This window comes from Lonchura striata, chromosome Z (assembly GCF_046129695.1).
Source record: "Lonchura striata isolate bLonStr1 chromosome Z, bLonStr1.mat, whole genome shotgun sequence".
In the NCBI taxonomy this organism is placed as follows: domain Eukaryota; kingdom Metazoa; phylum Chordata; class Aves; order Passeriformes; family Estrildidae; genus Lonchura; species Lonchura striata.
The window spans coordinates 78,982,066-79,004,251 of record NC_134642.1 but is presented as its reverse complement, the minus strand read 5'-3'; the positions used below and the strand labels follow the sequence as shown (position 1 = coordinate 79,004,251).

Genomic DNA, 22,186 nt, shown 5'->3' with positions numbered 1-22,186 from the left:
AGACAGATAACTTATATTAGATAAGGAACGGAATCTCCAAACTTTGCCTTCTACCTTGGGGAATAAGGTTACCACTACCAAAACATATCTAGATGTCATTTTGGACAAAACATGAATGAAACCATTCAATTATTTCCCTTGCTGTAATGAGAGCTCTGCAGTTAAGATTACAGCCATACAAGAGACCTGACTGCTAAGCACTTCCAAGTATACATACTGTGTGCTGTCAACACACAGGCAGGTCTTTGTGGAAGTAGAATCTAAACTGTTGCAATTCAATGGGTTGAAATCATGTGATCATGTGTCATATTTATGCTTTTTTCCTTCCAGCAAAGTAGAACTTTAAGGTGACATTTGAGCATCAGATGATTATATCTGCAGAACAAATAAGAAGAAGCAAAGTACCCCTGCAAACAGAAAATTCACAGTGCATATTACCTAAATATCCATCAGAATAGTGACATTAATCTTCCCTTTTCCTCTTGAAGTGCTCTGGAATTGAGATTTAGTCAAAAGAATCACAGCCTCCATTCAACCATAGAATCACATAAAGAACTAAATAATAAAGTGGTTGCAATGAGGACAATTGCAAAAAATTTTACATCTTCAGGAATGGAGAACTGAGGAACCTCCATTCATACCCATGTAGACCAAGGGCACTGTCATGGTGCAACCCCAGCCAGCAGCTGAACCCCACACAGCCTCTTGCTCACTGCTCCCTGTGGGATGGAGGAGGGAATCAGATGGGTAATGCTGAGAAAACTCCTGGATACAGATAAAAAGAGTTTAATAGGTTAATGTGCAAGCAAAGCAAAACAAGAAATTCATTTTCTTCCCATGAGCAGGCAGGTGTTCAGCCATTCCCAGGAAAACAGGGCTCCATCACATAATGATGACTTGCAGGAAAATGCCACCCCCCTGAATGTCCCTCTTGTCTCCCTTCATCTTCCCCCACTTCACTGCTTAACGTGGTATCACCTGGTCTGGAGTATCCTGTCCCTGCTGAGTCCCCTCTCAATTCCTTCCTTGTTCACTTGTAGGATGGAGAGAGAAGCAGAAAAACTCTTGGATTTCTGCAAGCCCTTCTCAATTAAAAACCAAAATATGCATGTACTGTTTCAGTCACCAATCAAAATACAGCTCCTTACAAACTACTGTGAAAAAACTTAAGTACATTCCAGCTAAAACTAGCACAAATAGTGAAACAACTAGCATTTTACAAAAGAATTTTTAATCTCTTTCTATAACCAAGATGGAAAGTCTGCTATTTCCTTCCATCTATTTCATAAGGACATTCCTAACACAATGCTTCAAAGCTACTGATGTTAAGCAAGCAAAACTACACAAAGGGAATAAACATACTAAATCACATAGTGTTATAACTTCATAATTCAATGAAACAAATTCTACTTTAACCTTATTTAAGTTAAATAATTACTATCTCTCAACATTGGCAATAAGGCCAAAGATTATAGACCAAATTTTCGAAAGGTCAGTCCTGAAATACAGATGAACATGCACTTTAGGGGTATCTGGACTAGATACAAAATGGAAACTTAAAAATTTCTTGTTTCCCTTGTAGCTCAAACCTAAATATTATACTTACCTTCAGTCACCAGACTTTGTGGCCTATTTAAATATGCACAGAGATAACAATGAAAAGTGTTGTAATCTATTATTATGTGTGTAATAAGCCCTTACTATCACAAATAGAGGGGACTTTACTGCTTAATTCCGAGACTAAGTTGTAGTAGCTTTCAGGCACATTTCTCACATTACTGGTTCTATGACTTCAAATTTCATTAAATATAAGTAGTGCTAATGAAGAAATGAACCGTTAGTTACATCTGCCTTCTGACGTTATGCAGTGAAGATTTCACAGCTGATATTTGGCCATGTAATATTTAATTCTGCTTTTACACTGCAACAGGTAGTTCCTATGCTTGCCTTCCATGAAGCAACAGTGACACTCAGTGTTAAAACCCTTGCATAGACCAGAAGCACACTCTGTTTCCCTGTATTTCTCATTATTCATTTAAATTACCACAGTAATTTAAAATTTATTTAGATCTTGCAGGCTATTAGAAAAAGAACAGTCTACCATCTTGAAAAATGAGCTAAACACTCCCTCTATGTTTGTATCTAAAAAGTTATGCCTAAATTATAAAAAAAAAATCCTACCTTTGTTATGGTACTTATTCACTTTTTGAATGACATCCTGATTTGAGTGGATTGCAAAGTTCAGAAATTGAAGCAGGCAGTGTTTTGGGAGAAGTATGTTTCAACTTCAGATGGAAGACTGAAAACAATAGAAACAATTTCTCCTTCTGCCTACAGATATTGCAAATATTTGGGGAACTTTGAAGATCTACTTGAAACAGCTAGACATAAATATGTAGGTTTAGGTAATAAAGATATTTGTGAACAACTGGGATGTGGTAAAGTTTGTCTCTGGTCACAGCTGGTGAAGCCCTGTCCTGTCCTCCCTGGTGCCCTTGTCCCCATGGCATTCTGACAGCATAATTACCTTGGAACCTACCTGCTACAGTGATAAAAATTTTATACATCCAGCAACTTCAGAAATACTGTAACTTTGGATACACTTTATGTCTGCTATTGATGGCCCAGCTGTACAAAGTAATTCTGAGATACCAGTGGCATAAAAATCTCCTGTTATAATCAGGAGATTCATCAGGGGAGGAGAGAAAGGCTGTGGGTGTTGTCTGTTTGGATTTCAGCAATGCCTTTGATACTATCTCACCAGAAAAGCTGGCAGCCCATGGCTTGGACAGGAGCACTCTTGGCTGGGTTAAAAACTGTTTGGATGGCCAGTCCAGAGAATGGTGGTGAATGGTGCTGGATCCGGCTGGCCTCTGGTCACTGGTGGTGTCCCCCAGAGTCAGTGCTGGGCCCAGTTCTGTTTAATATCATCACTGATGATCTGGATAAGGGAATTGAATCTACCATTAGCAAATTCAGGCAACACCAGTTTGGGTGGGTGTGTTGGTCTGCTACAAGGCAGGAAGTCTCTGCAGAGGGATCTGGAAAGCTGGACTGATGGGTTGAGGCCAATGATCTGAGGTTCAGCAAGACCACAAAAACCCCCACATTGCTGCACGCTGGGGCAGAGCTCCGTGTTTATACAGCACCTGGGGGGTCCTGGTAGACAGCAGCTGAATATGAACCAGCTGTGCCCAAGTGGCCAAGAAGGCCAAGGACACCTGGGCTGTATCAACAACAGTGGGGCAGCAGGAGCAGGGCAGTGACCATCCCCCTGGGCTGGGCACCGGTGAGATCACACTGTGAGCACTGTGAGTGCTGTATCCAGCTCTGGGTCCCTCAATTCAACATTGAGAGGCTGGAGTATGTCCAGAGAAGGGAAAAAAGCTGGCAAAGGGTCTGGAGCACAAGTCTGATGACAAGCAGATGAAGATCTGGGTGTATTTAACCTGGAAAAAAGGAGAGCTGGGGTGGGGGTACCTTATCATTCCCTGCAACTCCTTGACCCAAGGCTGTAGCAGGTGGGATCTCTTCTCCCAGGGAACCAGTTACAGGACAAGAGGACATAGTCTTAAGCTGCATCAGGTAAGATTTAGATTGGACACTAAGAAGAATTCCTTCACAGAAAAGGTGATTAGACCTTGGAATGAGCTGTCCAGAGAAGTGGTGGAGTCACTATGCCTGGAGGTGTTTAAGGAAAAGCTGGATGTGGCACTTAGTGCCGTGGTCTAGTTGATATAGTGGTGTTTGGTAAAAAGTTGTATTTGATGATCTCAGAGATCTTTTCCAAACTAATGGATTCTGTAACTGTGTAATCTGCTTGAAGGGAAAATAATCATACCAAATATGCTTACAACAAACACGCTTGTTGTGGTTTAACCTTAGCTGGCAACTAAGAAAAACACAGCTGCTTAGTCCCTTTCACTCCCCCACCCTAGTGGGACAGGGAAAGAACTGGAAGTGTAAAACCAAGAAATAAATTCATGGGCTGAGGTAATTATCAGCAGTTTAATAAGTTAGAAATAGTAATAGTAGTAGTAATAATGAATTGCAAGGAAAAGACAAAAATGAAAATGAAACAAAAAGAGAAGAAATAAAACTCAAGAAAAACAAGTCATTAAGATGAAAAAAAGAATAGCTGAGGTTATACCATGTCAGTTGTTTTGGCACCCAGTGTTGTGTCACCCTGATTCTTAAGATTTTCTAAAGCCTTCTGAGTTTACATTCTGTTAGAAAACTTTCCCACACATTTTCTATAAACAACATATTGTTTTGCATTCCTTAGTGGGGGTGGAGGAAGTTGATGTACTGGTGGTTTGTCCAATGTGTTTGGAGAGGTGGCCCATTCACTCTCCAATCCACTGTCACCTTTTGAAAACAATAAGTATAAAAGTCGGAGTCAGGAAAATAAACCTTCTTTTTTGCCTTGCCATCGTGGTGGCTCGTGTTGTGCTTTCTCGTGCCCTATAGCGACAGTGTAGTGCATGAAGGGTTGAAATAACGGCAGATTTGACTGAATGTGCTACATTGAATTTGTAGCTGTTACTGCTGTTTTGCTATTAATTGGCAGGCTGCTGTGCTTCCCATGGGGCTCGCTTTCCTGTCTGTTGGAACTCAGTGTTTGTTAGTGGCTGCTCTGATTTTGCTGCTGGCTGCACTGCTAGCCACCTCAGTGTGTTGTGCCTGGGGACACTTTGGTGACAGCCATTGCAAAATGCCTGGGCTGGAGGGAGCCTGTGCTCCTGTGCTGCCATACTGGACAGGCTGGAACTCCAATGTGAACTTGAGTCTAGGAGACCGTGACCTGTGGAAGAGTCCACTGCAGAGCAAAGAACCACTGGCAGCCCATGTAGGATCCATGTCCGGGCAGGTGGATGTCCAAAGGCACACATGATCCCATCAGAACATCAATCTGGAGCAGGCTCCTGAAACGAGCTCTGGACCCATGGAAGCAGCTCCTGACGTGAACTGTGAACCCACTCTGGAGCAATTTTTGAAGTACTGCAACGTGTGTGGGAAGGACACACATTGGAGAAGTTGAAGACAGCCAGCATTTATTCTGAGTTCTGATTGGTTTGAAGATTTGATTTGGACTTTCATCTTCTTTTAATGTTATTTTTGTTTTTCCTTACTGAAATAAAATTTTGCAGTCTGTGGGAGGAGGGAGTGTGTGAGCCACCAGGCAGGTAGCTGGGACAGGCACAAACCAATGGCTAAGGCACAAAGAGTGAATTTATGTACATTATCGTGCTAACTTATCATGTTTCAGGAGGAGCCCTGAAGCAACACCTGGGCTACACAAGTGCAGAGCAGGCACTGTTAAACTCAGTCCATATATGAGGATGACTGGTCTGCTGTTCACACAGTCTTACCAAGAGTTACTTCCAGCTGCCTTCTGCTTTTCAACCCATTCTCCCAACAGAGCTGAAAAGGCCTTGCCAATTCTTTTGGTAAAGATTTGCTGTGCTTTATATTGATGAAGCCCATTGAAGTATAAATCCAAACAAAATATTCTATTGTTCTGCTATTATCCAAAGGTATATTTAGTACTTTTCTCATAGGAAACATTTTTAAAGTGCTGCTGAAGACTAATTATAGAGGTAACAAACAAAAATAATAGCAGCATGGGTATTTTAATCCTAACATAACTTGTCCCTGGGCAAAAAGCCAAAACATGTGCTACGCAATATAAAATACTGTGCATTTCTTCTCCTGCCCTTTGTTATTTGATATTAGTACTGAGCCATATATACTCTAGCTGCAACTTGCCTTCTCCTTCCCCAGACACCTTTTACTAAAGAAAAAATTGCACATATATTTAAACTACATATCTAAGACTATACAGCTAAGTCAACTGTTTAGAAGTGAATGCTGAAACAAATTGCTTTTGCTAGGCACTAAGCAGAGTCTTAATTAATGCAGCATCCAGCAAGGATTTACACACCAGGGCACTTGCATCAAGGTTCAACACACTGCAGTTAGAGGTGAGTGTCTGCAGGAGGGCATAGGGGGTCAGAGGTCCCATATGAGCCTTGTTTCCAGATGTACAATGAATTACAGCAGAAAACAACTATTTTCTGGAAAGTGCTGGTGGGAAAATTATGTTGACAGAAGAGAGCTTGGAAAACTGCTCTTGATGGTCTCTAAGCTTGTGTTGCTTTGCCACTGCAAAAACTCAGCCACTGTCCTGCACATAATCTGAGACCAATGGGAAGGGGTCTTCTGAAATTTGCCTACAAAGTGTAGCACAAAAAATTTTATTTCAGTTCCTCAAAAAGATGCATGTATTTTATACGTCTTACGTGTAAATATATATATATATATGGCAATGACCTAAGGGAGGGGGTCCAACAGATGATGGAGGGGGTCCACGAAGATGATGATGGGCCTGGAGCATCTCTCTTGTAAGGGGAAACTGCAGGAACTGGGCCCATTTGGTTTGGAGAGGAGTGGAAGGGGTTCTCAGTAATGGGTATAAATATCTTCAAGGCTGGTGCTAACACGGCGGTGCCAGACTTTTCAGTGACAAGGGGCAGTGGCCATAAAGTAAAACAGAGTAAGTTCCACCTCAGCAAGAACGCCACGTCGAGGGTGACAGAGCATTAGAACAGGTAAGCCGTGCCGTCTCTCTCTCTGAGCACACTCCAAACCCACCTGGATGCACTCCTGTGTCACCTGCTCCAGGTGACCCTGCCTCGGCAGGAGGGTAGAGATGATCTCCAGGGGTGCCTTCCAGCCCTGACGGTTCTGTGGCAATGCACGTACGCTCGTGTCACACGGCGGGCCCGGCCCGGCCTCCAGCGGCCCAGCGCGGCCGCCGCCGCGGCAGCGCCGGCCCGCGGAGCGCCGCCCCCGCTCCCGCGGGAGGTCAGGCCGGCGGTAGCGGAAGCTTCTCCCTCCCTCCCTCCCTCCCTCCCGGCGTCCCGGAACCAGCCCCGCCGCCGCCTCCTGCCCCGGCCTGCCGGCAGCATGTCAGCTGCCGGCGCCGCCTCCCGCAGGTGACACCCGCCCTTCCGCTGCCGCCGCTTCCCTTCCTATATGGGCCACCTGCTCTCGAAGGAGGCAAGGAGCCTAAGCCGGGATCGCCGCCGCCCGCGGGGGAAGGTGCCGCCGCCGCCGCCGCGCAGCCGGAGCTGCTTCCTGCGCGGGCCCTGCATGCTCTGCTTCATCGTTCACGGCGCCAGCCCGCCTGCCCCGGAGCAGCCGCTGCCCGCCGGGGACCCGCTGCCGCCGCCGCCGCCCTACGTGTCGCTGAGCGCCGCGGAGCAGCGCGTGGCCCGCCGCCTCCTGCGCCTGGCGCCCGCCGCCTGGGAACCTCCGGGCCGCTGCCAGCGCCTCTTCCTCTCCGGCCTGCTGCCCTCGCCGGTGCGGGGCCTCCTGGGGCCGCCCGGCGAGGTCTCCTCCGAGATGGTGTGCAAGCGCAAGGGGGCCGGGCTGCCCGCCTGCCCGCCCTGCAAGCAGCCGCGCTGCGCCGCCGCCGAGCCCGAGCCCGGCGCCTGCCAGTGCCCGACGGAGCCGCAGCTGCTCGCCCTGCCCGGCGCCGCGGGGGAGAGCGGCGGGGGCACAGCCGGGCAGAGCGGCGGGGCACAGCCCGCCTCGCCACCGCCTCCCACGGCGCAGGACGAGAAGGAGCAGGGCCGGGAGGAGGAGAAGGAGCGGGGCGGCGAGGCGGGCTGCGAGGAGCCGCTGGAGCACCCCGGCGACAGTTGCCGGGAGCTGCCGCCGCCGCCCACCCTAGACATCAACCAGCTGCCGCCTTCCATCCTCCTCAAGGTGGGTCTGGATGGGGGGTGGACGGGCCAGCCCTCTCCCTGAGGATTCGAGAAGGGGCTGTGCCGGCCCCGGGGCGCCGCTGTCACACGGGGCAGACCCAGTGCGGGGGGGACCGGAGGAGGCTGCCTCCGCGCCTGGCTTTGGGGGGCGGCTTTGGGGGTGTTGTTTGTCGTTGGAAGAGGCGCTGTGAGGCGTTACCTGGAGGTGCACACACATAAATCAGCTCCAGAAGCTGTCTCGTACGTGTTTTGACTGTACCCGTTAACTTAGTAAGGTGCCCTTCACAAGTCGGCTTTTACTTGCTTCACTGGTGCAGTACTGACCAAGGGGGCCTGTCACTGTATTTAGTGCTTCCCTGGGTGTTGGAGCTACGTAGACAAGTTTTCAGTGCTGATTATTAAACAGTTTGTATTGCTGTGCATTATGGATTAATTTTGGCCTTACTAGTTACACAGTGTTTGCCACCTTCTTGAATTACATGCTTTCATAACCTCTTACGCTGTATGTCCAAGGAACATATGTCCAAGTCTCACCTCTCCTGTCCCTTTTACTCTCTTTCTGTTCATTGAATACTGTTCTCCTTTGGAACTACTTTCCATTTTTAAGCTACTCTTTTGACCCCTTTGCTGACTTACTTCGACTAAACATTAGCTAAAAAGAGGAGTCTAGCTGGAACTGAGCCAGTGATGTTTTCCACGGTCTGATGTTAGTGTGCCTTTAAATTTTGGGAATAAGTTTTCAGGATTGCTGGAGTTTCTCAAAGATCAGATGGCTGAACTTAAAGCAGGACACAGTAGTGCAGGAGTGAGAGACATGACTCTTGGTGTTCATGTTTTGCTAGTGTACTTCCTGTACTCTTTTGTTGTCAAACAGTAACAGCCTACTTACCTGTCTGTCTTGCACATAACACTAATTCTGTGGGAGGTTTAGTTGGTTTGAGGGTTTTTTGCTGTTGTTTGTTGGTTTCATTTGTTTTTTTTTAATACTCATAAGCGTGTCAGTAATGTTTCATGGATGTGCTATGCAAATTAATTCTAGGCAGATAAGAATTCATGAGCTGTCATCTGAATTAATCTCATCTGTGATTGCAAAATTGAAACTTTGTCTTGTAGTTCTTCTAGAATGGAAACATTTGTTTGCCACTGTTATTGGAAGATAACTATTTTCTTTGATACTTAGTTTTGGGATTTGAAACTGTTCTCATTTGGTTAGTGTAGCTGAAATGCTTTTTGATCAATGGTGTGAATACTTTTCTGTGGTTACTCTTAAGTACTCAGTTTCACTTTTTGAAAAATATGTGTCTATAGATGTGCCATAACTTTAATAGTGAAAGATGTCCTGTCCATCTTACCTGTGGACCAGTTTAAATGTGATTTAGTGTCTATTTAATTTCTACCTGTGTTTTCAAGGTTATGGGGGTTTTATGTTTGGTTGTTTTTTCTTACAAACATGGGGTTTTGTTTTAACCCCAGGCAGCCACTTGCACAGCACATCCACAGACTGGTTGGGTGTAGAATTCAGGGGGAAAAATGTGTACATTGTGGGTTGTGATAAGAACAGTTTAATAACTGATGAAAAATAAAGTATGCTAACATATATTAGTATAAAATGTTTATATAAAAAGGAGAACAAGAAAGAGAGATCCAGGTGATGCACAAAACATTTGTTTTGTACCAGCCACAAAGCACTGTTACCAGCAGCTGAGAAGAATTTTATCCTATCTGAAATCAGGACAGACATCTACCTTCCTCAGTGATTTTGTCTCTACGGTTGTCCTGTAGTCAGTTCTTTCTGGAATGTCTGAAAAAATAGGCCATTGTTTCCAGCATCTTGGTAGGAGCCAACCCACTCACCCCTCACCCACAAATTTGCCCTCCAATCCATAGATGTACTAATGAGTTGAATTTATGATTTTGGGTTTTTTGGGTTCTTTGAGATATATATATATATATATATATATATATATATATATATATGTGTGTGTGTGTGTGTGTGTGTGTATATGTATGTATGTATATATATGTCTTTATCTATATATCTGTCTCCTAACCATTCCATTGCTTTGGGATTTTTGGTTGCTTCCAAAATATACTACTCTGTCATGGAGCTTTTAACTTCAGATGTGTAACCAGGTGTCCTGTCAACTGGATTTACATTTGCCTTCTTATGATGGATTTTTATACAGGTAGAATATCCTAAATATAGTCCTTTCTCTAAAGGTGTAATTTCATTATGAGAGGGTGGAAGACAAATATACCCAAAATCTTTTTACAGTGGGTGTAGGACACAGAAACCTTAATGCAGGGACAAGAGATTCCATCCTGGGAAACAGCAGGAGACAGATCCTGATGGTTTTTTTCTTGATTCCCATGTCTGTGACCTTCTGATGCAGTGGTGCTGGTGCAGGAGTGGCTGTCACCAATGTCTGTAGGTGGCCTCAAGACAAGCTGAAGGGACTATGTCAGGAACTCCTTTAGGAAGAGCTTGCCAATTTGTCTGCTCAGGTGCTGTTTAGTTGTTTATGGTGGTTCACTCTCCTCTAAGCCTAGGGTTTGGGATGGGTGGAAGGGTCTGTCAGACTGAAGTTTGCCTGCAGATCATTAGATGGGCCCTACTGTTCCCAAAGTTCATTGTGCAGTGTGCCAGTTGATCCTGTTTCCCTGGCTGGTGACGAGGTATCCTGGTCAATATGAAGTGATAAAAGAATGGTGCTTCCACAGTTAGGGTTTTGTGTTTTGCTTTTCATTTTGCTGCTGAAACATGTGTGAGAAAACAATGTTATACAGTGGGCAAAATGTCATCTTTCCTCTTGGTAGAGGAGGGAAACTGACTAAAGGGTAACTTAAAGCCATTCTCTTTAAAACTTGAGGAGAATTAAGGAATTATAGATCAGTCAGCTATAGATAGCTTGACTGTGTCCTACACACGTGTGAATGAAAAAAAGGGAGCTGTTTCTAAGCACTACAGAAAATTACAGAATCTTCTGCTGCATACAATTAAGTTCTGAAACTCTGAGCTGTACATCACAAGTTTGTACCTATTGAAGAGTCACTGCTGCTTATTCCTGTAAAATTAAATAGAAAAATAAATCTTCCTTTTGTGTCTGTTACCTCTTTGCAGTGCTGCTGTTTAATCAAAAAAGGTGTAAATGGTCTGTAGACTGATCCATGAATTTATAAGAGAATGCCAATTCAAACAAAGAGAATGCCAATTCAAACACTTCAGATTTCCTTTTGAGGTGTTTTAACAGAGTTCTGCATGTAAAACACAGAAAGGAAATTCTCTCCTGTGCTCTGTGCTTTTAAAGCCTTTGCTAGAGTACTGCAGTAGGTTGTGGGCACTGGGATCTCCTTAGGAAATCCACACACAAATGTGAGAGGCATCAGGGGATAGCTAGAGGTGATGAAAACATGGCCTGTTACAGTAGTTGGAAGATCCTGAATAAACTCAATGACAGTTTTTCATAAAGAAGACTGAGATGCAATCTTTAGTTAAGAGAAAATGGATAGAAAGTTTAAGTGTGTTCCTGTCCTTTGTTGTATAGGAGGAATTAATAAACTTAATTTGGGTGAGATACTTTTTATCATTTTCCAGGCCTTGGCAACAGTGGTTTCCTGTCTCCACGATTATGTAATTGATGCCTAAAGAGGCTGATCTGGAGCAGAGATTAGACAGAGCTAAATAGACAAAATAGGTATTTGTTGAAAGGCCTTAAAAGGATACACCTTGGGCAGCTCAAGAGCCTGGCCAGGGCTACACACAGGTTGAATCCAAGATGGATCTTGGTCAGAAGTTTTTACACTTCTGTAATGTCATGAATGAGGTCCCATATGTCCAATTCAATAAACCACAAGATGTAAAATGTAGCAGCAATTTTAATTGAGGTATAAAAGAAAATATAAAATAAATAATGAAAGCAAATATAGTGAAAGAGTTATACATAGAAATTTGGCAGTGGTTCAGATAAAGCATAAGCAAAATGGATTGGGGTATGGGGAGGACCTCTCACCCCGCCACACGTACAAAAGGCAGAAGAATCCAAGCACAACTTTTATACTGTATGCTAATACATATTCATCAACAGTTCCTGTAAATCTCCTCCCAATATTGATTATTGAAATCTACTTCACTATATTGCACAGCACATGTTTCCGTTGTTGCTGGGGCGGTCTTCTGGACTCTTCAGGGGTCTTCTTGGATGAAGGCCGATGGCCTTCCTCGCTGTCCTCTGAATAACCTGGCAGGTTGCGCATGCACATTGAGCTTGGTGTTATAAAAGTAAGCATTATGTTCCAGTTTTGGGTTCTCTATCTGGAATTATATCAACTTATTCGCCTTCAAGGCTGTTCTTGCCTAGGGAGTTGCCTGGACTTTCATTTGTCTCAATGCCGATTCCACTCTTGGGAGTTTTTCCCAACTTTGTCCTTCCCAAGGCCATTTGTGTTAAAATATCTCAATAGTCCATCCTGTATCTTATGAACATCTGCAAACATCTGTTTTGTGACCCTAATTACATATAACTTTCCTCTATTACTTTTTAAGAAGTATTTTCTAAAATATCAATATAGTTACAATTATTAGCAGGAATCATAATCATTTATCACAATAAGTTTTGGTTCATCTGCATACTGGGTTCGATTGTCCAATTACAGCTGCGGGTCATGAAGTTTCAAACTCTTGCCTTGCTCCCTTCTCTCCACCGTTGTTTATGCTTTTTGGGTAGTGGTTGACCTCGATTCTCTAGCTGGGAAGGGATTGTTTTGCCTGACTACCCTGTGAGGAGAACTTACACCTAGTATGAAGTTTCAGAGTTATATATCAGGCAGCAGAGAATCTGAAAAATAGAAAAGCTAAAACCCAAGGTATCATGGCAAATTGGAATTTCTATTTATTGATTATTTTTTTAACATCAAGGGGAATGCCCTTATCAAGAATGTTTGGTGTGTGCTTGAACTTGCTTCAAAACAAAAGGTCTAGAATAGATGATGTGTTCTTTTTGAGGTCCTCTTTCTCAGTTTACTGATCTTATTTTTATAAAGAATGAACATATGTCTCTAGCACTGAACCTGTCAGTTTTGGCTTAGGGCTAATGCACTATAAAGGGAAGATAAATGTGTGTGTGAGTATATATGTGTGGGTATATATTTAATGTAGGGTTTTCCCAAGTATATTATTACTGTTATTTGAAGCACTACTGACTCCTTTTCTTTTATCTTGACCCAGTGCTCTTTACTTATTTTTTTAATTCTTCCCTTGTTGCAATAAGTTACAAGTTTTCTTTTGTTGCAGTGATAACATTTTTTATGATAATGTTGATTGAAATAAAATGCATTGCTGCTGTCATTTTAGCGCTAGCACTGAATTTCAGATAATCTGAGTGATGTGAAATGGGTTTGACAGACTAGAGATAGACCGTTAATTTTGTCTTCTGATTTTATGAATGCTGGCATTTATACCTGAAAAGACTACATGGACATTTTATAGTTGAACTGTGATTTTGTTTTTTTAATTTTTTTTTTAATTCTTTTTGGCTAGTCAGGAGAAAGAGGCATCAAAATACATTATTTGGATTGGACTTTATCTGCAAGATCATTGAGTCACTCCTGTAATATTAGCTTTCTTTCCTATTTGTACTGGTGTTCCAGTATATTATCCTGTGTAATGTTGAGTCTTACTTTTAAGTGTAGGACTAAGAGATATGGAATGGGTTTTAAACCTTTGTGACTGATGCTAGGAGGTAAGATGTCCTTTAACTTCACTATTAATTTGTCTGAACTCATTTTTCTTTAGCAATGTTCAACACAGCAATGTGGCTTGTTATGGATTTGTTTTGGTTTTTTGGCTTCTTGACTATTTTTTGTTTTTTCCATGAAGCTTACTCTTATCCTGTGATTCTAGTGGGGAAATGAGGTTCACTGTGGTGAGGTTCACTGTGGTGTTACTGAGCTTCTGGAATGCAGTTGCGGGGCAAAATTGTGATGGGAAGGCGTGCCAGTAGACTAGTAACTAAAGAGAAGACAGTATATGCTCATTATTTCAATGATAAATTTCTGAAAGATGTTGTGAATTTTATGATTGATTTCCGAATTACAAAAACAATTTATTTGCTTTGCAGAGGTGTGTTTGTAAAGGTGGCTTTCAAGCCTGTAGGTTTTAACATCACAGAATGAGCTATGTAAGGAGGAGAAATGTCATGGAATAAAATTTCTGGTTTTTTTTGACAGGGATAGATGCCTTAACACTCATGGCCAGTAAAAGTTTCCCTAACATTGTTTAGGTGTTGGCTTAGCTTGCTCAGCATCTCCAGAATGGCATATTATTGCATGGAGAAAATAAGAGATTACAAGTTGTGCAGTGTTGGAATGTAAAATAAATTAAATGTAACATCTGCTTTCATTCCCTAATCATTTGTTTGTTTCTTTTGTTTGGGTTGCCTGACCCATATTTGATCTTTTACAGATATTGCTCTGTTTTAATGTATTTGCTTTTAAACTGGCATGGTGACTCAGAAGCACTACCTGGTGTCTTTTAGTGGGTGCAGTTGGGTATCTGAGAGTAAAAACATTGTGAGCACCTGCAAGTAAAGTTACTTTGGTTGTTGGTCAGGACTCTTCCTTTCCATTAGGAGGACTGTTATTTCTTACAGACAGAAGCTAATATTGTAGTTTACCTTGAAGCTAAAGCAGTCTGGCTGGTAAGGGCAGTCTCTGTCTCCTTTTGTAACTTCTGGCTGTGTGTTCCTGTCACTGGCCTTGTGCTCTGTAGAGTGATCGTGTGATTGCTGGGGATGTAAATTAATCTGGCTAATCTGACGCCAATCTAACATTGCAAAAATTTCCTTAGATTCAGCTGCCTTAAATGACTTTTTCTAAGTACAGTCACTAAATCCAGTGCTAAAATTCAAGTGACTGGGAGTAGGCGACTGGTAAACAGTTGCTGTGAATTTCAACTTGCCAAGAGAATCCTAGCTAGGACGTGAAATCACATCATCACTTTCCCTGGCTGGCACATTTTTTGTAATCACAAGGACAGTTTAAACTTGATTTCCTTCATGGGTGTACTGAGGCTTCTTTCAGAGGTGTGTGAGTTCAATGCTCACATTTGTTTCATAAACTCAGAATTATTTGTATTTCACTTGTTCTTTTCAAATTATGTGTGAGTAAAGTGGAGAAATATCTTGAAAACAAAGCACGTACTTGTTCTTCCTCCCTGGTCTCTTACATATGATTCTTGAGTTTTCTGAAATAGAATGAGGCAACCTTTAATAAACATCTTAATCTGGTAGCTGAACTGCTCTGTACGTGCAATTAGCAAATACTGTGTTTTATTGTTTGTATTAAAATGTTATGTTCTTTTTGCCAAATTGAGAAATATTTTTGTGAATGAAATTGTAGTTAGTTGCTGAAAAAATTGATGAAACTAATGAGCAGTTTTCCAGAAATTAATGTCTCAAGTTACTTGGGCACCATGAAATGCTTGTACATTTTATTGTTCCTTTGTTGTTAATTCTTTAAGGTTTTTGTTTTCAAACAAATCTCTGTGATGCAGTGTAATGAATACCTGTTATTGAATACAAAAGTTTCTTAATGATAGAGTAGAGCTTCATTCACAGAAATGAAACTATTTCTTTCAAATGAAAAATGATGGACAGAAATAGGGGATGTGTAGATTCACCTTTTACAGTCTCTTCTGGTGTGGGGCCTATATTTTGTTCATGTCCATAGATATATATGTGTTTCTTAAAGTTAGCAGTATCTTTTAAAGAATGGTATTAGCAATCAACTGAATTCTCTAGCATCCTTTCCTGAGGGAAAAGTTTCTTTAGTATATGCAATCAATAGTTCTAACTCCTTGATTATGTTTTTTAATTTTTTTAGATTAAGATTATCTTTTGATAAGTTAAAATTATTTCTTGAATTATAGTTATGTTTACTTTATATTTGATGTTGGTGATGTGAATTACTTCTTAGAAAACTTCATGCTGAGGATATTGTATTAGCAACTACATAAATAATTTTCTATTACCAAACTTCCTTTCATAGTAACTTTAATGGATATGGTTGACTTTTCACAATATCCTTTGATCAAAAGTGCAGTTTTCTTCTTGACTTGATTCACTTTGAGGAACTTCATTTAAGGCCAAAATTACAAAATTTTTAAAGCTTCACAAAATAAATTTAGTACATGGATTTCTGATTTTGTAAAACTAATCTTTATTATTTTTAAAAAACATATTTGTAGGATTCTTTGTGGTGTTTTTTGGTTTGCTTTTTTTTTTTTTTTTTGCTTTGTTCCCACTGAAATACTCTTAACATTTCACACAAGTGTTTAAAATAATCTTTTTTAAACACGCAGGTCTCTTAGCATATATTTAATATAGAAACACTGGGGAAGTGTTAAGGGTGTAATATCTGAGGCCCATTATGCAAGAACTTATGGTAAAAAAGAATATTACACAGAATAATTTTATTTCTAGTTTTTCTGGTTAGACCCTTCACTAATATTAATCAGCATCCTCTTTCTCCCTTTCTCATCCATTGTCTTACAAAATATTCTAAAAAGTTGAAGAAAACAGCAGAACTTGGTCAGGCACTTTTTTGGTGGTCTGAATTGTGCTGTGCAAGGATTTGGTTTAGCTAGTTTAAAATCAATTGGACATTACCTGATTCAAAATGGTGGATTGACTCACATGGGGTACTGTGGAATTAGCTGTGTTTTGTTGTTTAAAGGTAAAACAGTGTAGTTTTTCTCTTGTAAAGGATTTGTATGGGTGTATCTATCAACACAGAATTAAACTCTTTGAATTGAGCGAAGCAGATTGAATGTGATTTGACTGAAAACTTACTGTATCTGTTAGTTGATGGGCATGTCATGGGCATTGCATTTTTGTATTTTCTTTTGATGTAGTATCACCTGGGTTGGAAAACATCTCTAAGATCATTAAATCCAACTGTTAACTTGGTACTGCCAAGTTCAGCAGTAATCCATGCCCCTGAGTGCCACATCTACGTGTCTTTTAAATACCTTCAGGGATGGTGTCTCCACCACTGCCTTGGGCAGCCTGTTCCAGTCCTGGAGAACCCTTTCAGTAAAGAAATTTTTCCTGATGTCTAAACTAAACCTCCCCTGCCTCATCTTGTGGCCATTTCTTGTTGTCCTGTCAGTTTTCTACTGGGAGAAGACCCTGAATCCCCCTGGCTACACCCTTCTGACAGACAGTTGTAGAGAGCAATAAGGTTCTTCTGAGCCTCCTTTTCTCAAGGTTGAAAACTCTCAGCTGCTCCCTATCTGACTTGTGCTCCAGGCTTGTCACGAGCTCCAGTGCCCTCTTGACACACACCAGCGGGTTTTTCTGGTAGAGGGGCTCAAAACTGACGATAGGATTGAGTAGTGGCTTCACCTGTGCCCAGCACAGGTCACTGTCCTGGTCCTGTTCCAACACTTGTTTCTAGAGTACCGCCATGGAAGCCGTGAGCAGACAGTTTCTCCAGGAGAGTGCTTTTCCAGGTGTCAAAGCAAACTGTGGCACACAGAATACACAGCCTTTCACTTATTCCATCACACATGTTGCCTGGCCATGGGAGGAGACCAGGTTGGTAAAGCAGGATCTGCCTGTGCTGGCTGGGCCTTACTTCTAGTTGTCCTGTATGTAACAACACTTGTGATAATCTATTTCATACCCTTATTCAGGATCAAGGTCTGATGGCAGGCCTGTAGTTCCCCGGATCTTCCTTCAGGCTGTTTGTGTGGATGAAAATCACATGTTGTAGCATCCAGTCAACTGGGAATGCCCCTGTTAGCAGCTAGGACTGCTTGTAAAAAATGGAAGTGGCTTGGTGAGCACTTCCATGATCTCCCTCGGAGCCCGTGGATTCCATTTTGCCCTGTAGACTTGTGTAGGGCTAAAGTGGTGTAGTGGGTCACTGACTGTTCCCCCTTATATTATGGGGGACTTCATTCTTCTCCCTGTTCTTGTCTTCCAGTTCAGTGGGCTGGGCACCTGGAGAGCAACCAGTCTTGCTGTTGAAGACATAGGCAAGGAAGGTATTTACTGGTCTTTAATGAGACTGTGTGAACAGCTTTATTTCAAAGCAAGAGTTGTGGTTAAAGAATTTACTGTGTCTGGAAGATATGATAAGGCTGTCAGTGGGGAAGGTCAGGTATCCTTAAATGGGATGTAGCCTCAAGGCTCAGAGAGTCTCTTGCCATTGAAAGGAAAGATAAACCCACTAATCTTAATTATATGAAAGGGTGAACCAGCAGAAACTGCCATCTGCATTAGGAATTTGAGCTGAAAGAGGTGCGTTGAGAGAGAGGGAGCTCCTTTTCCAGAACTCTGATTCCTCTACTCCTGCCTTTTGCCAACAGAGAAAATAATGTAAAATTATTCTATAACAAGCTATTTACTTCTTTTTCCTTTACTGTGCTGAAGGATATTCTGGTGTTTGGAAGAGGGATTAGACAGTTGAGGGGGAGCAAACTGAATGGTGGATATGAAAGTGTAGATGTTTGAATACAATCCTCAGGAATGAAATCTAACTGTTGGAACCATTGCCATCCAAGTTGTCTGTCATAAGCAAGAGTTAAATAAACAGGCTTGTTGGTAGGAATGGTTTTAGCTTTCAGCTGTATTTATGCATCCTCGGGAATTAGAAAATTTAAGCCACAGTATCAGTGTGTGTCTAGAGAATAATAGTGAATTAAAGTGTGGTGAAGTCATCAATGTGAGTCGAAGTGTTTTATGCACTAGTGTAGTATTTTAATCATCAGCTCAGTTAATCACTATGTAAGGGTGATGTGCCACCACCTGGGATGTGTATACTCCTTGCTACTAAATTCAATTTAGTGTAATTCAGTATGTCATCTTTTAACAATTGCAAGCTCTGAGCATAAGCTGTCATTTTACTTGGCATTATTCGGCATCCTTTTATAGCTGGAACTTTTAGAGCTACTACAGAGAGTAAAACTGGCAAGGCCTTATTTTTGAGCACATACTGCTTGTGTAACTTACATGGCTAGTCCTGTGCATGCTGCAACTTCTGCAATTATTTGGGTCTCTCTTCTCCTGGGGCCTCACTGTTTTCTAAGAAGTCACTTTGCAGCACCTCTACTTCTTAATTGTGTCTGCTTCTAGACTTGAGTACAGCATGGACTAAAGCATTACGACAAATGATTTTGGACATTTCTAAGCATATTTTTTATGCAGCAGTACTGTTTGTATCAAGTACTTAATCAAACGTAATTCTTTTTTGTTGTTGCTACAGCTTCTTCATGCAGGAGAAACAGGTTAGCAGTAGGTCTGTGATTTGTAAGGACTTTCAGCTTTTGGTGGGGTGGTAGCATGATGGGTTGGTCCTGGCTGGACACCAGGTTCCTCTCCAAAGCCCTGGCACTCCCCTCCTTGACTGGGGAGAAAAAACATGAGGAAAGGGTGACAAATTAAGGATGGGGAGAGATCACTCAGTGATTACTGTCATGGGCAAAACAGATTGAACGTAGGGAAATTGGTTGAATTTATTACCAATCAAATCAGAGTCTTGGGTGCTGGCTGACACTGGCTCTGTAAGATGTGAGGGAAGGTTCTAGCAGCTTCTCAGACAAGCTGCCTTTGTAGCCTCCCAGCTCTCAAAACCTAGCCATGCCAACCCAGGATAAACAAAATAAAATACAGAATTTATTTGTGGGCTTTTATTTTAACAGTGGCAGTATTAGAAGCAGTCTTTACTGTACCAGATTTACTGTATTCTTTAGTACTTCAATCTCTGTTTTCTCAAAGGTGTTACTTCCACAAATAAACATATTTATTTCCCACTTGAGTAAAGATTAATTGAAGTATTTTATGATGCCAACTTTGATATCCTTTGTTAATATTAATTGGAGTCAGTCAAATGTCTGTTTCAACATAATGTGGATAATGTTGCTTTTTTCTATTCTAAGGTTTTTTCATAACTGTTAAAATATTCAGTCTTCTATTTCATGCTGGTAGCAGGGACTCAAGTTTTCTACTGCTCTTTCTAACTTAGAATTACTGAGTATCAGCAGACTGTCACCTTTTCTCATGTTTAGAATTACACTTTTGCAGGAAATGTCAGATGCCAAATTACCACTTACTATTCAGTGCTTTCTTTCTGCTTGACTGAGGGTGATGGTATTTTTTGAGTGCTGATTGCGGCCACCTCCTGGTCCTTGCATGGTGTCACCAGTATGAACTGCAGGGAGAAAGCAGGCAGTGATTGTTCTTCTGTCTTTTGTGTTTAACTGGCTGCCTAATGAGAAGGAGACACTGACTCTGGTAATGGCTGAGCAAAGGCCTACAGGGAAATGGGGTTCACACACAATCCTTCAACACTGAGGAGTCTTGCATAAGAGATTGCAAGTTTATCATAGCTAGAAAAAGAGGAGAATGATAATCTTGCAAGCATGTACAGAGCGTCATGAATTTGACCCCCTCCTCTCTTATTAGGGCTCTGCTTTATCAGGGAATCTTACTGGGATATACATATTTAAAACTGCTGGGGTAAGCCATCTCCTAGAACAAGGGGTACAGTTCATTGTCGACAGTTTGTTGTCTTGTCTGTTCCAAAGACCACCCAATGAACAAAGTTCTTTAAGTTACCATTATAGTTCAATGCTTCATTATGCCTTCTTTATTTTTTTTCCCTTTGCCATCCCTTTTCCTTGGCTAAACAGTACTAGTAATTTCCTTGATTGTTTTCATATTTGCTAGACTTCTGGGCTTTCCTATGGACACTCTCCAGTATTTTCATATTTTCCTGAGAAAAGAAAATTGCCTGAGATGGGAAATAGTACTTCTATTTAGTATTTGATGTCCTCAGATCAGTGTTTTGCATGTTTTACAGTCTGTACTCCTGTGTAGGTATAATGCCACTACTGTCTTTTCTCATTATAGAATCACATGTAGATTTAAGTTAATTTGTGCTGACAGGGTACCTTCATGTGAACTCTTGACAGACCCTCTTTTTATATATATTTTATATTTATATTTATATTTATATTTATATTTATATTTATATTTATATTTATATTTATATTTATATTTATATTTATATTTATATTTATATTTATATTATTTATATTTATATTGATATATTTTTATATTTATTTATTTCTTAAAAACACAACAGTGTTTTCAAGAAAGGGATGAATGTAATACATGCTATGGCAATTTATGGTCTTGCCATAAAGTTACAGTTTATTCTTCTTTTGCTAGCTGCTATAGTGCTCAAAACCTTGGGGTATAAAAGGCTAATTTTGTGCTTCAATTCTCTTCTATGACACTGATTTACTCTGCTAATCTACTCTACTATCCCATGCCCCCTTCCCATAAGACCTGATGTTTTAATACCTTTAAGACTGTCCTTACCAGTTCAGATAAAAAACAAAAAGAAAGGTTTCCCATCCATTTCAGGATGGGAATGAAAGCACTTTTAAAAATGGCTTGCAAATAGCACTGAGCTAATTTGTAATTCTTTAGGTGTGCCATCTCAGAAGCACTTCTGAAACTTAGTCGAAGAAATGAGTACTTAGGATGTATTCTGTTGTTGGTTATGTTGTTGGCTAATATGACTTATTAATATTGTCAGTTCTTGTGGGATTTAGGTTTTTTTGTTATTGTCCCTGAGTAATCAAGCAGGGGGCAATTTGTAAATCTGTATTATAGTGCATGCTAATACTTTTCTATCTTTTACATGATGTATTGATAATGAAAAATTTCTGTCTCTAATATACGATTACATGTGACAAATTTATTTTTTCTTTCTTTACAGATATTTTCCAACTTATCTCTGAATGAGCGTTGCCTTTCAGTGTCATTAGTCTGTAAATATTGGCGTGACCTCTGTTTAGATTTTCAGTTTTGGAAGCAACTGGATCTCAGTAGTCGTCAGCAGGTATGAAAGTATCACTGTGGAATAATTGTTTTCATAACTCAGAATTTGTTCTTGGAACTTGTACTTTTGACCAGGGGTAAGCAGAAGAAACATATCAAATTATGATATCTGTAGTTGTATGGATTTTTCTGCTATTTGCTGAAAATGTCTGGACCCTTAGGTTGGTTCCTTTAAATATAGTATATTTTATCTGAGCTCAGTTATTAAATAGTGTGAGCACAAGTGCTATTTGAAATGGATTGTGGGTTACCTGTCTCAGCTCTGCATCAAGTGGTCTTGAGCTGTGAGAAATCTTATTAATTCAAAAACAAATATGAGCATTTCTGAGGATGCTGTAGTTAAAAAATGGTCACATATGTAGTGCTTGCTCTGTTTGTTTTAACAATTTTCTTTATTTTATTCTTCAGCTGGTATGGATCCTACTCATTAGAAAAGAGACTGTTTTTGTTGTTTTGGGTTTTTTTTTAGGCTTTTAGCCAATCCTAGAATGAAATATTTGTGCC

At 41.0% G+C, this 22,186-nt stretch overlaps 1 protein-coding gene across 1 annotated transcript in view; it reads left to right on the top strand.

The window, feature by feature from the left end:
• Positions 1-7,023: 7,023 nt before the first annotated feature.
• The window catches only part of FBXL17 (F-box and leucine rich repeat protein 17), a 274,548-nt gene continuing 259,385 nt past the window's right edge, over positions 7,024-22,186 (top strand). Inside the window, exons 1-2 of the mRNA XM_021524805.2 lie at positions 7,024-7,773; positions 21,561-21,683. Coding sequence (XP_021380480.2) covers positions 7,039-7,773; positions 21,561-21,683 — 858 coding nt within the window. The 5' untranslated portion in view covers positions 7,024-7,038. The remainder of the gene's footprint in view (positions 7,774-21,560; positions 21,684-22,186) is intronic.